The following is a 14,815-nucleotide window of genomic DNA, read 5'->3' on the forward strand; positions in this document are numbered from 1 at the left end:
ATTCGACTTCTAGTATAAGGGCCTTTATGGTACTTTTATTGAAATTTGCTTTTAAGTCCTTTTGAAAATTATAAATTAACATAATGGTAAACTTACCTCTAGTGTCAATAGGTGTTCATAGACTTCATAGACCAGGCTAGGTCGTGTTCAAGCCGAACTTATGCAAGGTATTTAGACCACATTTCCAAGTCTAGGGTTGGCCCGAAAAATGGGCTTACTTTTTTGCTTAAGTTTGACTCAATTTAAGAAAAGCAGATATGAGCCCGACTTAGCCCACTCATATTTGATTTTTTTTAATTAATTTTTATTTAAAATTAAAATATTTAAAAAATATAATACATTAAATGCACTAAAAAAGCTAAAATAAGAGTTTTCCAACACATTAAAAATACATTAAAAAATATTTATATTAAAAGAAACTACCATAAATATAATAAATATTTTATTATATTAAATATAATTTTTTTTTATTTTAGGTTGGATTTAATTATTATTTATAATTATAATATTAATATATATAAATATTATTTATCATATATAATTAATATGATATTCTTTTATAACATAATATTCAGGTCGAGTTGGCTAGGCCATGCTAGGCTAGAAAATTCTTACCCAAGGCTCGACTCATATAGAAAATGAGCTTTAAGTTTTACTCAAACCCATTTTTTGAGTTTCTTATTTTGTCCAAATACTTTCATTTTTTGGTGGACTTTCAGGCCTAGGTGAGTGACCCGACCTATGAGAGTCTTGACCTTCCAGAAAATTATGATTCAATTTAGGTTTCATAAAACTTTTTCTCACTAAGGACATTTATTAAAACAGAAGGACCAAATTATAACAAAATAAAATATAGGAACTAAATATTGGATTTTAGCATAGTGGAGAGACGAAGACCACAATTTGACCAAAAAACTACCCTCACTTTTCAAAGCTCTGCCATTCCCTCCCTTATTTTCCCGCTTTCTCCCTTCTCCTAAAAAACTTTCACCTTAAATCCCTAATCCCCAAACGGCCAAACCCTACTTCCACTCTCCCAAAAAAAGGATACGGCGTTTACCTTGTCGTTTAACATTCCGCCGCCGAAGATGGATCTCCGGTGCCGGTCCTTTCCCAGGCATTCCCTTACTCGATCCGAGCCTTTCCTAAAGTACCTCAAACCCGGTGCACTAGCTCGACTTAGGGACTCGCGAATCAGCGCTAGATCACACCGACTGAGTCCCGTTTTTCAGATCTCGCTGCCCGCTCCGCCTTCCAACGACGTTCGATCATTTTCCGTTGCCGTCGACAGCTTTCCTTGCTTTGTGGCGACGAGGAGGGCTTACGGGCCTAAATGTCTTCAAAGGAAGAAGCTATCTGCTGGCAAAGGAATGATTTTTCTTAATTCAACACCGTCAGCTTTGGATTTGCTGGATCCTGCGGTGGATCTGCTAAGTAGTGAATGAAATCAGCTTAATATATGTGAATTTGAGCTCTTTTTTCACCTTAATTTAGCTCTAGATTTATAGATTAATATACTACTCTTCTTGTCTTGTTTAATTCAACAAAAAGAATTGAAGTAATAATAGTTGCAATAAAATCCCAATTTCCCCTTTTGATTTCGTTATTTGCAGTTTGACAGATTTCGGCTCTTTTTTTCTTTTTTCTTTTTTTTTAAGGCTGATAATTAGATGAATTTTTAATATTTAATAGTAAAAATAGATAAATTTTTTAATAAAAAATTAATTTGTTCTTTTGATTTAACCTATAAGAATTGATTTGTTAATTTTTTTGATTAAAGGAAATAAAAAGTAGTTTAATTCTTCATAATTCTTTTACCTAAAAAGCGAGCTCTTGACATAAATGTCTTGTGCAATAATATTTAATGTTTTGTAAGCATTTTCATGTTTCCATAGTAATTTTAAGAAAAAAGAATATGTTTAGTTGAAATCAAAGTATCCACTATCAGTAGTAACGATTAATCTTATCGTGTTGACGCACACATTATAATACTCTTAACTCACAGAAAGACACCTCGGATTAATAGTTAAATTTATTGAGGTTTAAACTCTTTTTGTCCAAGCTAATCTTAGACTCAGACAATTGCACACATTGAGGCTTGAACTTTTTTTTCAAATTAGCTCATAATTTTGACAATTATTCTTACATTGATAACTATTTTTTTTTTCAAATTAGTCTTTGATATTTGCTTAAAAATCTTAAGAGTTCAAAATCTCAACACGTGAACAATTGTCAAGCTCAAATTCTAATATGAAAACAATTATCAAATTCAAAAACTAACTTGGACAAGAACAAATTCAAACTCGAATGTAAAAATAATTGTCTGATTCAAGCCCTAATATAAGAATAATTATTAAATTCAGGAATTTAATAATTGTTGTAAAGTTGAAATCCCAACCCAAAATTTATTTGATCCAAGTTGTGGCCATGTTAAATACTAGACTATTAGGAACATAATATGTTTAACTCACAACATATTCATGCTTTGGTATAACCAAGTGTCATTCATGTCCAATCCAATTTACAACCTATAAAGACTATCTCCAACAATGCTGTTTTTAAAATTCAAACTTAAGTTCTTTTCTTAAAAATGTAATGTATCTTTACCATTACACCCAACAATTGTTAGTATTCATGCTTAAGATTTCAACTCGCACAATAAGGTACGATCATAAAAACCCCAAGATACAACATTCATACATGGATTGTCTAAGGGAGTAAAAAAGGCGATCCAATTCTCAAAAATAGGGACAGCCAAACAAAGAGGATGCATTGCATTAAAAAGGGATCATCTTACAAATACAAAAAGGGTAGGAACTGTGGCGCCAGCAGCAGCCATTGCCATGTAAATGCCAATAGTAGAAATTGAGATGTCTCCTGGTTCACGTTCCCATCATTTGGATTAATAATATATATTAACTGCTATCGGTGCTTTTCTTGGTAGGATTGTACACACTGAACTCGCCGAATTCTCGTCTCCCACTGGCAAAAACAGCCTCCAATGTTAAATCCTTTGGACAAAGAAAATATATCAATATATAAATGAAACGAGTCATTAATTAGTAATTAACACATATAGTAAGTTGCCGTAATTTTTTCTCCTGGCAGGTGGAGGTGGGAGATGGTTAACAATTATCGTATCATGGCAAAGATTCTAAGGATAGGGACTGATATTAAGTTCTGAGTGTGTGCTCTAGCTGTGTAGTAGGTATTAACTTTGCAAGGGCCTTAGAGTTGATAGGGATATAAATGTGGTATTCATAAGCTATTCTAGTTCGACTCAAAAAAAAACTCAAACTCAGTTCAATAAATTATTGAGCCAAGCTCGAGCTATTGGTCTAGCAGAATTCAAACACCATAAAACTCTGTGTGAGCGAGAGCTTTTCATTTTAATATATTTTTATAGTAACTTACGTTCCCACCCTTATTGAAAGAGCTTAAGCATGAATGGGCTTGAGCTTGAATATGAATGAACTTCATCGAGATCAAGTTCAATCTTGAGTACAAAAATTCATAAACAAGCATAATTGAACTCAAACTTAGAAATTGATGTTCCATCAAGCTCGAGCTAAGTATCAAGCCTCAAATTTCAAGTTGAGCCCAAGTTTACTGCTATTCAGATTCGGTTCAGCTCAATTACACCACTAGGAAGTGAAGGTTGAGTAGTTTGTATGCCACACAGAGTGAGATTAGAACAGATATATACTGACAATTAAAATCTGAATTAGGGTTAGACATCTAAATGATGAGAGAATTCATGAAAAACAAAGGCCTAATTCATGATTTGGCTCTTGAAGCATACCCATTTTCCCACTTTCGCATTTTTTTCCATTTTGATACCTAAAGTATTCCTCCATTATAGTGCGGTTACTACTGACTATATCATGGTTTTAGACTAATGTAAGTTTAAGGTATCTTGCTATAGCACAGTAACTACAGACTATATCATGGTTTTAGACTAATACTGATCAAGTTCTTATCTAATGAAATCATAATTGGCATAAGACCCATATTCGAGGGGATCGAGCATTGACCTAAATGCACGGACAACAGAACCAAGAAGGGCTTCTTTCATTTTAAGACCATCAGTCCACAGGTCAAGGAGGCATTAGTCTCTGTTTTCATGCTGAATGATTTCTCTCTTCTCAAACTTACATTTATCGATGAGTAAAAGCTCTAGCCTATGAGAATTCCTGTCTTTCCTCAGATATGGTCATAAATCTTACTTTGGAACGCTTCTCAAATTCCCTCTAGAACAATCCAATCCTCGACACATTCGGTTTCTCACTTACCATATCCTTGGTCTTCCTATAATCTCAATAGTTCTATACGAACAGAAGCTAAAACAACTAACAAATATGACAGAGCAGATGTGTACCTGTGCATTACATCCCAGCCAGCAGGTAAAAAACGAGGATGAACAGCTTCGACAAAAACGTGCCTCCATCGCTGACAAAATTGACGAATGCCTTCCTCTCCAGATTCATTTAATATATGATCGACAACTTGTTTCCCGTGAGGTCCATGTCCTAGTAGAGACAATTTTGAATTATGTTTGAACGGGATGTTCCCGTCGTATCTGGCACAAGATGAGTCAACTATTTCCTTTGGTATGCTGCTCTCGGATTTATCACCAGGATTGACTGCTGACACACTTTTAGTCTCAGAGATTTCACTGCTATGTGACTTCATATCATTGCAAGCTGCTGCCACTCTGAAATCAGAACATGCCGGAGAATTGTTTGTATGATCCGTATCTGTTACCATACAAAAGTCCAAGTCATCCTTTGTCCCCAGTGCTTCTTTTGATGTATCAACTTTTGTTGAATTAGAAACATCTGCAGTAATATCTGAAGCATCTGGACGGTCAACTTTTGATGGATCTAAAGTGGTAGATAAGATCCTGGTTGCATCATTACTTTCTTGTTCTTTAACAGGAGGGATTCTTGTAGACTGTTTTAAAGATAAGCCTTTCTTCTTCTCGAGTCTTCTTCGCTCATGAGGACTCATGCCCACTACCAAGGCTCTTTCTAAATCTTCGTTGGAGATTTCCCGTCCTCCATAATATCTCATAACAATCTGCAAAAGCAACACGAAGAAGGAAAATGGATTCATTTACTTAAAGAGATTACTATGAAATACACTGCCAAGATGCTACAGCAAACCCTACAATTTTTTGTGACTGATGATAAATATTATGCTGGAAAGGGAATCAAAAGATAAGCTTTCAGACCTGGGTCAGTTCATCACGGCGGCTGGGAGGCATTTCAGGTCCATGACGCAAAAGAGCCTTGGCAGCTGTTCGCAATTGTAGTGGTGAGACACCTGAATCAGCAAAGTTAGTTGACTCAGATGACCCAGATACAATAGGAGCTTGAGTTGAATCAACCACCTTACGGACATAAAGTGGAATTCCAAATTCTCCAGCAATCTGTTTCTTGTATTTCTCAGCAGCAGCATGAGCGACTTCATGACAGTCAACACAAAGTAGGACTATGTCATGAGAGCGATGGCTCTTCAAGTGCTCAGGAAAGTGAATTCTGTAGCACGAGGGAATTACCCGGTAGCGTAAGTAGTGATTGCCTTCACCACAGCCAACACATATATTTTTCTTACTTTGGATGTAAAAATCATTATCTTCATCCTCTGGGCGGCCTTTTGGTTCAAAAAGAAGCATTATTGCAGGAGGGTCGTCATCAACAAGTTTTGCCAGATCTCGACGAAGATACCTATTAGATAATAACATTAACTTGTCAAATTGAACATAACTTTTGTGGTTAAATAGAAATAAGATACAGAAAAAAGGAGCACCAACCATTCGAGCTTCCTGCGATCACAATAACATAACAGCCGTCCATCATTTGCATAGATCCTACAATTATGGTAAACTGGAGATTTGCAGGAAAATTTTTGAATAAATAGCTGACGAGAAGCTTTTTTAGCAACATGTTTTGGGTTTTTGAACCCATTTTGTTTGGTATTTAATCTAGTTTCTAGTTTCAGGCTACTATTCATCAATAATGCATAGTTAAATACAGACAACGGACAGCTCCCATTTGGACCCAGACAATTTTGAATAACCATGGGAAAGAATTTATCAAGATTGCCCAACTTATCCTGGATTAGTTCATGGACATCTATCCAATGGCTGCAAACAACAGGTGAAGGAGATGGCAGTGAAGAGCTGAGATTCGAAGAATCAATATTCAAATCAGCTTGAATTATGGTGCCATAAATATCTACTTGAGTTGTAGGGACTTTTTCAGAGAGAGCGACAATAGCATAATCAGATAATATGTATCTTGTGCTCTCATCATGCACACGAGCCTGAAAAGAAGTAACACCACATGTAAAGCATCAAACGATAACTACTATTTTCAGGAGAAACCAACTAAACGAATGAAGAAAAGAACACAAGTTTTTTACTTTAGAAAAGAAGAGATGTTAATAAGAGAAAAAGCTTAAAAACAATAGAAAATTCTTTTGCTTGCACATACTAACAATAAAAATTGCTCCAGTAGACAACTATTACCACATTTACTGATCACTCCATTCTGTCAACAAAGTTTGACAAAGCATCAGAACAAAAGAAATGCAGCCTTGGAGTTTCCCTAATCAATAAGAAGAATGCTACATCCGGCACTGAAGCAATCTTAACTTGGTAGTTTACAGTATAGTTAACACTTACCATTAAATCTCTCCATGCACACAGTCTCCTAACGAGATCCTGAAACTGGAATTAAGAACAAAGCATAAGAATATGACGTAAAATTAAGTACAACATACTGAAAACATGGCCAATCTTTTAATGTTTCGAGTGTTTGTAGTAAGTAATGTGGAGAGACACGAACCTTTGTTTCGCCAGATATAGCAGCAGCTCCCTGACCATTCAATTGGCGAGAAAGAATTGAAAATGCAGCAGACTCCCCAGGAAAACCATCGATCTCTTTAGCATAGAGTTGCAAACAAATCATGTTTGATCGCCGACTAGCCTCGAGAACAAAATTGAACTTGTCATCGGGGCAGGATGAATATTCTGATGCATTAATATATTAGCATGTGGATGCTACAAAAAACACTAGATATAGGTGTTTCTAGTATTTGTGAATTAAAAATTACCATTTGAAATATTATATGCACTCTTCAATGATTAACCTTGTTCTTTATGCTAAAAACCCCTTGAATGGAAAGATATTAGCCTCAAACTAAGGCCTTCAAGTTGGATCCACTCTGACTACCATTAATACACACCCCCTCCTACCCCCAGCCAAGAGAAAAAAGAAAGCACTAATTGATTATGAATGTCTTCCTTTAACAATTCAGAATGATAATTCTTTGGATTTTGGCATAATCATTTCATCTCTACCATCACCAATTTATGTAGAACTTTCCTATTATGATCTGTTGCCCCAAACTTCCAATCCACTTCTAGACAAACAAGATAAAATAACCAATATCCAAACAATCTTTAAGTAGCAAACATACCACAGTCCTGTTGTTTGAGCTCAGCAAATAAACAATTTGCAATATACAGTAGATAATGCGCATCCGTACGAGCATATTGCACCATTTCGTCTGATAGTGGACGTTGTCTCCAGTCTTCACGCTGTAATGCAATGCAACATTAAAATAAATAAGTTTAAGATCAGTGTTCAAGATAGGGAAGTTTAAGAAGATGAACAATAAATGTTGAAAAAAGCACTTGAGCAAGAGTCAACCACATACCTGCAATAATTTATTTTTGGCCACACCACAATAAGTTTCAAGTAAGTAGGCCAATGATTTCTGGGGCTTTGATAGCACTTCACATACCTGTGCCGGAGTAAGAGAAATGTGAATAGAGTAGTAAATTGATTATGGTTAGTCATTATAAAGCAACGTTTCTGTAATCCGCTTGCCTGCATTTCCAGTAACTAACATTTAACCTAGGAAAAATTCTACCATGTTTGTTATAAACAAATGATTGACACTCACCTTAGCAGTATCAAATAGATTGACAACATATATGTGGAAGTCTCTTTGCAACCACACAATGTCACCATCAGCCCCATGGAAGACCTGCATTGAATCAGAAGCAGTCCAGCACAAGATCAGGATACTTTGATCTTACTACTGTCTTAGCAATAATGCACAATAAGTTGAACCAAATGCAATTAATCAATAAATTCATAACATTGAGATAAAATCAATTTTACTTTCTATGGAAAAGGGGTGGTGGCATGAACATAGCATTTAGGGAAAAAACAAAAAAACCAGTTTGACCAATCCTTCTCGTCTTCTATGACAAATTAGGAACAATTATTTAGAATAGAAAAAAAAATAGAGCTGAACTTAGAATGCGATATTGTTTCTGACATAACCGTTCCTCATATAACTTAATAACATTAACATGCATTCCATCGTATGGAGATGATATTTTAAAGTTCTAATTCTTTAAAATGACTATTTGCTTCAGCATCCAAAAGCAGCATTTTGGCTTTTCCTTCCGATAAATGAGTTCTAAACTTGAAAGTAAAATCTATACCTTGCAAATATTAGGATCAGCAAAAACGGGACGAAGAATGCCCATTGAATCATGTAAGGCAATTACATCCACCAAATAGTCTTCCATCTCAGTAGAAATCTGCTCTTTATACCATTAAACTATTAAAAAATATTTAAAAATTCAAAGTTCAACAAGTTAACATTTTGTTATCACTGATTAACCTGTATTAGAGCGGTGAAGCCTAGAAACGACCGTAGGCTATGCTGCTCAGTATCTACAGCGAAAACCGTTTGTTCACTCAACACTCGAGCTAGTTGACTCAGTTGCAACTCGGATTCAACCCAAACATAAGAATCACCCATTTTCATATCAAAATCATCCACAGCAATCTTAGAAAACTGGAGCTGCGGATCCTCCATCAATGCCGTTATCTCCGCTTCATACGGATGAGTCAAAGTCAAAGGTTTCTCTACAACATAATTAAATCATTCAAAAAAAGAATAAGCTAAACTTCACGGAAGAAGAAGATGAACAAGAACAAGTGGAAGGTTATTTACCTTTAACGGAACCCGACTGGCGGTTGAAATGATTGAAAGGAGAATAAGAGTTATCAGCTAAGACACGCTTGAAATTCAGCTGCGACTTTGGTTCGCAGTGTAAGTAACAGCGAATTTCAGATCTCCGCTGCTTGCGGCGGCGGCGGCTGAATAGGTGAGCGGTGAGGAAGATAGAGATAGCAGCTACCGATGCGATTGTGAGTAACATTTTCATCTTCTCTTTCTTGTCCGCCATTATTGCAGCTCAACTTTCCTTTTTTTTCTTACTGAGTTTTAAGGAGAAAAAAAGAAGCTATTTATGGTTTGCCGGTTTCAGAGAAGGACTGAGAGAGGGGGGACTCGGCCTGAAAGAGGTTTAATGTAGCCGCGAGTCGGCTGTTCATGGTAGCACGTTAAACGGTTTGTTTCGCGTAATATCTCTGGGCTTGGTTTGCAAGCCCAAATATTCGGAAGGGTTCTTTTACATAATGTGGTCCAACCCAATTACTATTTTTTCCTATTATCGAATTACCATTTATTAATTAAATTTATAAAATTTATAAATATTAATTTTAGATAATGATTTGAAGCCCTAACACAGCAACTTAATTTACGTAACTCGAACTAAGGCTACACCTGAGATAATGAATATCTTAACCGTCAAACTGACACACGAAGTTAATGTTAAATAAATGATTATTATTTGGTCATAAATATTAATCTATCTCTTCATCTTTATAAAAAAAATTATTTTAAATTTCTTTTAATTTTTCGTATATTTTAGTATTTAAACTTACGTTGTTTGCCAAATCACCTCAAAATAGATAAAAAAATTAACAATTTATTAACTTTACTACATGGCTACATGTAAATGTCATGTCATCAACTAATTAAATTTTTTAATTTAAAAAAATTTAAAAATGTAAAACTTATAATTATTAATAATTATATATTAATATATATTAATTTTAAAAAGTTAATTAATTATTGGTATGACATACACGTGACTGCCAGATTAATTAACAGATATTAACTCTTCTATCCGTTTTGAGATGATTTGACTAACACAAATTCAATACTAAAAAAGATTAAAATTAAAATAAATAGCTAAAATGACTTTTTATTTTTTGTTAAGTCTGAGGGTTAGATAAACCATTATACTTAAATAATAATAAATGTTGAGATTTTAGAACTTTTAAATGCTTAGGTTCGAGTTCAAATGCCATTGTGGGTTACTGATCAAATTATTTTGAGTTTAAATTCTACTGTATCAAAACCTTTTGATTTAAGTCCATATATATTCCGATTCTTTATTTTTTGTATTTTTTACTTAATTGATTATAGCTCATTACATGCTTGTTCAAGTCTGATTTGATTTGAAATTTGAAATTAAAATATTATCCAAGCCGGCTCAAATTTGTAAAAATTTTATATTCAATAAATTTATATATTTCTTATTTAGTAAAATTTTATACCTAAGCATTTTAACAAATTTTTAAATAATATATTACTATTAATTTAGTTTTTATGTGTTATAAATTATACGATATATATATATATAAACAACATATTATATTAAAATATTGAAAACATGCTAGGCTTAAGAAGCGAATGTTTGAGCTCAATCTCGACTATATTTTAAATGGACATAATTTTTTGTCAAAACTCATTTATTCGACTTAATATTTTTATTTAAATCATCTCAAGTTTCGAACAAATAATCGACCTAATAAAAAGTAAAAAACCCATTTTATCTATTTATACAAACTTGAATTTGATTTTTTTCCATAAATTAGTAATTGGTCAAGCTCAAAGAGAGGGTATGCCTAATTTTCATTTTCAATCAAATTCGAATGAGACTTGTAGTTATGTGTACAACTTTCCCATCCCTAATTTAACCCTCATTGAAGAGGGAAGCTTGGCCCATTTTCAGCCTAAAAAAGGCCCGTTTATCCCCCTATATTTTCCCGGTTCCTCAATGGCCAATATCACGGCTTACGGCGACGACGAATACCCAATAAACAAAACAGATTACAGAGACAAAAATCTCATAAACCATGAACAATAACGTCCTCAAATTCCAACATCACCAACCTTCTTATCTCCGAATTTCCCAAACTACCCTTCCCCGCCACCCTACTTCCCTTCTTCACCTCTTTCCCAAATTATCCTTCCGACCATCTTCATTTTCCTTGTCCAAAACCTCCCGGTCCTTCAAATTTTCGAGCCTTTCCAATGTCGAACAGCCGGTTTATTTTGACGATGAAGAAGAGAGAGGAGGACCCAGCAATGAGTCGGTTGTGGAATTCGAAGACTTGGTACAAAACGGCGTCGTTTACAGGGAGACGCTGAGATTGGTGGAGTGTTCCATGTTTGCTGCTGTTACTGGACTTGTTTACTTTTTGAGCAATTCCCTTGCAATCGAGGTATTTTTTTTTCTCATTTTTTCAATTGCAAAATGACTTTTTTTTTGTTCATTTATTGAATTACTGTATTTAGAGCAATGTGTTCATCGTTCTTCTAATTGTCTTTAGTTTCATTAGCTCATAGAGAGGTGAGTGTTTATAGGTTAGATGTAAAAGGTTTCTTTTGTCCCAAGGCAACTGTAAATGGTTGGAAATTGAGATTTCCATGAAGATGATTCAAATTCAAGCTTAAATTTAAAGCATGCAATGGGGTTTGTGAGATAGGGAAGATTATATTTCATGGTCTAGTTTAAGGTCGAATGATATTTTGCATTATAATAGAGAAGGTTTTAGTGTTTTTGAGCTTTTAGCTTTATAGTAGTTAACTTTGTTTTATATGAAGCTATGTTTATATATTATATATATAAAGCATGCAATGGGAGTTGTAAGATAGGAAAGGTTATACTTCATGGTCTAGTTTAAGGTCAAATGATATTTTGTATTATAACAAAGAAGGTTTTAGTGTTTTTGAACTTTTAGCTTTGAGCTTTATAATAGTTAAATTTGTTTTGATATGAAGCAAATATATATATAATTTATAATGCATCAGAGTATAGCTCTTGGATTGAAGTAGTTTTACTTAATCATGTATGGTGAGTTCTTTCTTTTGATTCATTCATTTCTCTCTGGTGGGTCATTTTTAGAGTGTAAAAATTCACATTTCTGCAATATGAACCTTCTATATATTTGGTTTGTGGAAACAACTGTTAGTATACTACATGCCATGTTTATGGACTATTGCTATACATGTTGCCAACTATGATTGATTTTTGTGAACAGAACTACTTCGGGTGTTTCTTTTCATTGCCGGTCGTGATCTCCTCTATGCGATGGGGTGTTGCATGTGGGAGGAAACAGTTGGTTTGTAACTCATATCAAGATCTAATGAGTATCGATACTGTTTGAAATTTATCTGTTGCCTAACTATTGAGATGGTCTTTTTTCGTGCCAGGTGGCGACAGTTTTGTTATTGTTTGTCTTGTCTGGCCCGGTAAAAGCCATAAACTATCTGGTGAGCCGAATCTGATCAAATTTGAACTTATTTTGCTTGATCTGTATTGCAGTTAAGCCACTAAACTATTGCCCATTAGAATCTTGTGCTCTCTCTACTTGTTTTTCAGCGATATGGTGATTAAGTGCGTGTTTGATATTTGTGAATGGGGTTTTAGGTAGAAACAACACAAGTAAAAGTAGCATGGAGGCTCCTATACTAGGAGTCAGGTTGCATTTTGCCCTTTTTACTCAAAAGATGGGCAAATTGGTCCTTGAACGTTAGATCAAAGAGCAAATTGGTCCTTTTACCAAACGACGTAACATTTCTGATGATTTTGCTTTTTAAGTAAAAAAGTCTCATATGCATTTTCCATGTTTCACTCGTGTTGAGTGTATATTTCATTTGCAGCTCTTAACTGAATTGACCAAGTAAAATACCCTTTTAGATAAAGTTTCCTTTTTCTGCCAAAGTTGCATCGATATGATGATGATCGACTAACTTTTTCCATTTCTTGCCCATGTAGCTTACGCACGGAATACTTGGTTTTGTTATGGGTGCTTTATGGAGGTAATTTAGTTGTTTTTGCCCTTAAGTATGTTTGTTAAAGCTTTACATATAAGCTATGTTACTAGAACTTGGAAGTGAACATTGGATACAAGTATGTACCGAATACGGGTATGCTCAAAATAAATTTTTTTCATATATTTGGAGCCCTTACGTACTTTAGGAGAAATGAAGAGTTGGAGCAACATAGCATATAAGAAATGTAGTGCTTTCCTTTATATATGTTTGTTATAGTTTTTCGTATAGAAATGCATCTGAATGATGTATGATATCGTTTTACTATATGTATGATGAATGCCTCGTGTTTTATCAATTACTAACTAGTTTCGTGCACTATTTTGTCTTATATTTTCTCAGGTCGGGAGCTGATTGGACTGTCTCGATTCCGTTGTGCACACTTGTAGTTTATTCTCCCTTATCGCACGTTCTTTCTCCTTAGAATCGATATGATTCTTTCTTCACAACATGAACTGCCATTGTTGACAATTGCAGGCTCGAGCGATCGGTTTGGTGGGCTATGTCTTGACAACCTCTTTCTTAATTAGAGAAAACATACTGGCTCTGGTAGTTCGAGTTTGATATCCTTTTTATATTTCTAGCCTTTGTACTTCAGTATTGGAAACTAACTCGCATAGTTCTTTCCTAATGCCTTCAGATCACCATAAACATTCATGCTTCTCTCTCGTACATTTTTGCTGCTGTTGGTATCAACTTGATTCCATCGATGAACTTCATATATACCTTATTCGGGATTTTGGTACATTCGAACTACCGTTACGCTCTCTTACTTTCTTTCATTTTCGGGTACTCGAAACACTTAAAACTGTTATGGTGCTAAATTCAACAGGTTTTGCTCAATAGTGCCTCCTTTGTGTTCTTGCTGCACCTCTTGTATTCATTGTTCCTTACGAGAATGGGAATGAAAACTTCATTGAGATTGCCAAGATGGTTCAAGAAAGCTATATAATGGTGATCTACGTTTACTCGGACTTTTCGTTAACATGCCTGTATTTGCTTCATATTTGAACATGTGTATAAGAATATGATTATTCAAATATATAGAAAAAGAACAAATGTACTTGAGAGGTTCTTCTATTATAGGGAATTGATAAAATTAGTCTCTCTATTATTAAATGGATCAATTTAGTCCCTATACTATTAAAAAGAATCAAGACCAATTTGGAGTAGAGTTAACATTTGCTATTTATAAAAAAAAAAAAAGAAAACCATTTATTGTTTAACAGGGATAATACTTTTTAAGTTTTTATGGTTCCGTAAATGAAATTTTTTGTTTGGAATTGTACTGCAATTGAAAAAAATAAATTTCAAGACATTTTTTATGCAGTAAATATTAATTCTATTACAATTTAAGCTTATTTAATTATTTTTAATAGTGTAGGAACTAAATTAATCATATGAATGTTGAAAATATATCTCTATATGATACTCATCCGAGTCCGAGAACATAGATGGTGAGGTGTAATAGTTATGGTTCTCCATACTTGTAATTGTAATTAATTTGACACTTGCGATCTGATTTATATATCTTCACTGTAATTTGCTGCTCTTGCCATACATGGTGAATTGAAATTATTATTGTTCATCCATGGAATTTGGAGTTCGAATTTTATCATTTCCAATGTTTTACTTTTCCTATTTTCAAGTTTTCACTCAAGAAAAAGCTTTGGAGGTTGGTAGTAACTCGTTCTAAGGATCGGATTATTTGTTCAATTCGATCGATTTTTTTTAAATCGGGTCAATAAAATATTAA

The 14,815-nt window shown here is 34.2% G+C and overlaps 3 protein-coding genes across 6 annotated transcripts; 2 read left to right on the forward strand and 1 right to left on the reverse strand.

The window, feature by feature from the left end:
- The first annotated feature begins 1,088 nt into the window (after positions 1–1,088).
- On the forward strand, positions 1,089–1,445 carry LOC121228121 (uncharacterized). The gene has a single exon (XM_041111270.1). The coding sequence runs from the start codon at positions 1,089–1,091 to the stop codon at positions 1,443–1,445; it is 357 nt and encodes a 118-aa protein (XP_040967204.1).
- Positions 1,446–2,555: 1,110 nt separating this feature from the next.
- On the reverse strand, positions 2,556–9,428 carry LOC121228313 (protein RRP6-like 3). Of its 4 annotated transcripts, none has more exons than XM_041111795.1 (13): positions 9,043–9,425; positions 8,707–8,954; positions 8,525–8,623; positions 7,975–8,058; positions 7,726–7,812; positions 7,486–7,606; positions 6,852–7,036; positions 6,689–6,733; positions 6,498–6,554; positions 5,816–6,327; positions 5,234–5,729; positions 4,379–5,079; positions 2,556–2,982 (listed from the first exon to the last, which is right to left on the reverse strand). In XM_041111795.1, exons 1-13 carry the CDS (start codon positions 9,275–9,277, stop codon positions 2,916–2,918), a joined length of 2,937 nt encoding a protein of 978 aa, XP_040967729.1. In that variant the 5' UTR covers positions 9,278–9,425; the 3' UTR covers positions 2,556–2,915. The 4 variants fall into 4 exon arrangements, with proteins under 4 accessions (XP_040967729.1, XP_040967731.1, XP_040967730.1 ...); XM_041111797.1 differs by having other exon boundaries at positions 2,556–3,011; positions 9,043–9,409; XM_041111796.1 differs by lacking the exon at positions 6,498–6,554 and having other exon boundaries at positions 9,043–9,428.
- Positions 9,429–10,946: 1,518 nt separating this feature from the next.
- LOC121228314 (uncharacterized) lies at positions 10,947–14,127 on the forward strand. Its single transcript, XM_041111799.1, has 8 exons — positions 10,947–11,447; positions 12,267–12,347; positions 12,439–12,498; positions 13,004–13,047; positions 13,402–13,444; positions 13,537–13,608; positions 13,700–13,801; positions 13,892–14,127. The coding sequence occupies exons 1-8, from the start codon at positions 11,079–11,081 to the stop codon at positions 14,009–14,011; spliced, it is 891 nt and encodes a 296-aa protein (XP_040967733.1). The 5' UTR covers positions 10,947–11,078; the 3' UTR covers positions 14,012–14,127.
- The last annotated feature ends 688 nt before the right edge of the window (positions 14,128–14,815 follow it).

This window comes from Gossypium hirsutum, chromosome A04 (assembly GCF_007990345.1).
Source record: "Gossypium hirsutum isolate 1008001.06 chromosome A04, Gossypium_hirsutum_v2.1, whole genome shotgun sequence".
Taxonomy (NCBI): domain Eukaryota; kingdom Viridiplantae; phylum Streptophyta; class Magnoliopsida; order Malvales; family Malvaceae; genus Gossypium; species Gossypium hirsutum.

What these genes read in the sequence shown, in the direction of transcription:
- LOC121228121 (XM_041111270.1), top strand. Translation starts at nt 1,089, where the DNA reads ATGGATCTCCGGTGCCGGTCCTTTCCCAGGCATTCCCTTACTCGATCC.
- LOC121228313 (XM_041111795.1), bottom strand. Translation starts at nt 9,277, where the DNA reads ATGGCGGACAAGAAAGAGAAGATGAAAATGTTACTCACAATCGCATCG. An exon ending in CCAAAAATAAATTATTGCAG is followed by an intron (nt 7,607 to 7,725) that starts GTATGTGGTTGA and finishes ATTGCATTACAG; the next exon opens with CGTGAAGACTGGAGACAACG. An exon ending in GTGCATGGAGAGATTTAATG is followed by an intron (nt 6,555 to 6,688) that starts GTAAGTGTTAAC and finishes CTTTGTTGACAG; the next exon opens with AATGGAGTGATCAGTAAATG.
- LOC121228314 (XM_041111799.1), top strand. Translation starts at nt 11,079, where the DNA reads ATGAACAATAACGTCCTCAAATTCCAACATCACCAACCTTCTTATCTC. An exon ending in CATGTGGGAGGAAACAGTTG is followed by an intron (nt 12,348 to 12,438) that starts GTTTGTAACTCA and finishes TTTTCGTGCCAG; the next exon opens with GTGGCGACAGTTTTGTTATT. An exon ending in GTTATGGGTGCTTTATGGAG is followed by an intron (nt 13,048 to 13,401) that starts GTAATTTAGTTG and finishes ATATTTTCTCAG; the next exon opens with GTCGGGAGCTGATTGGACTG.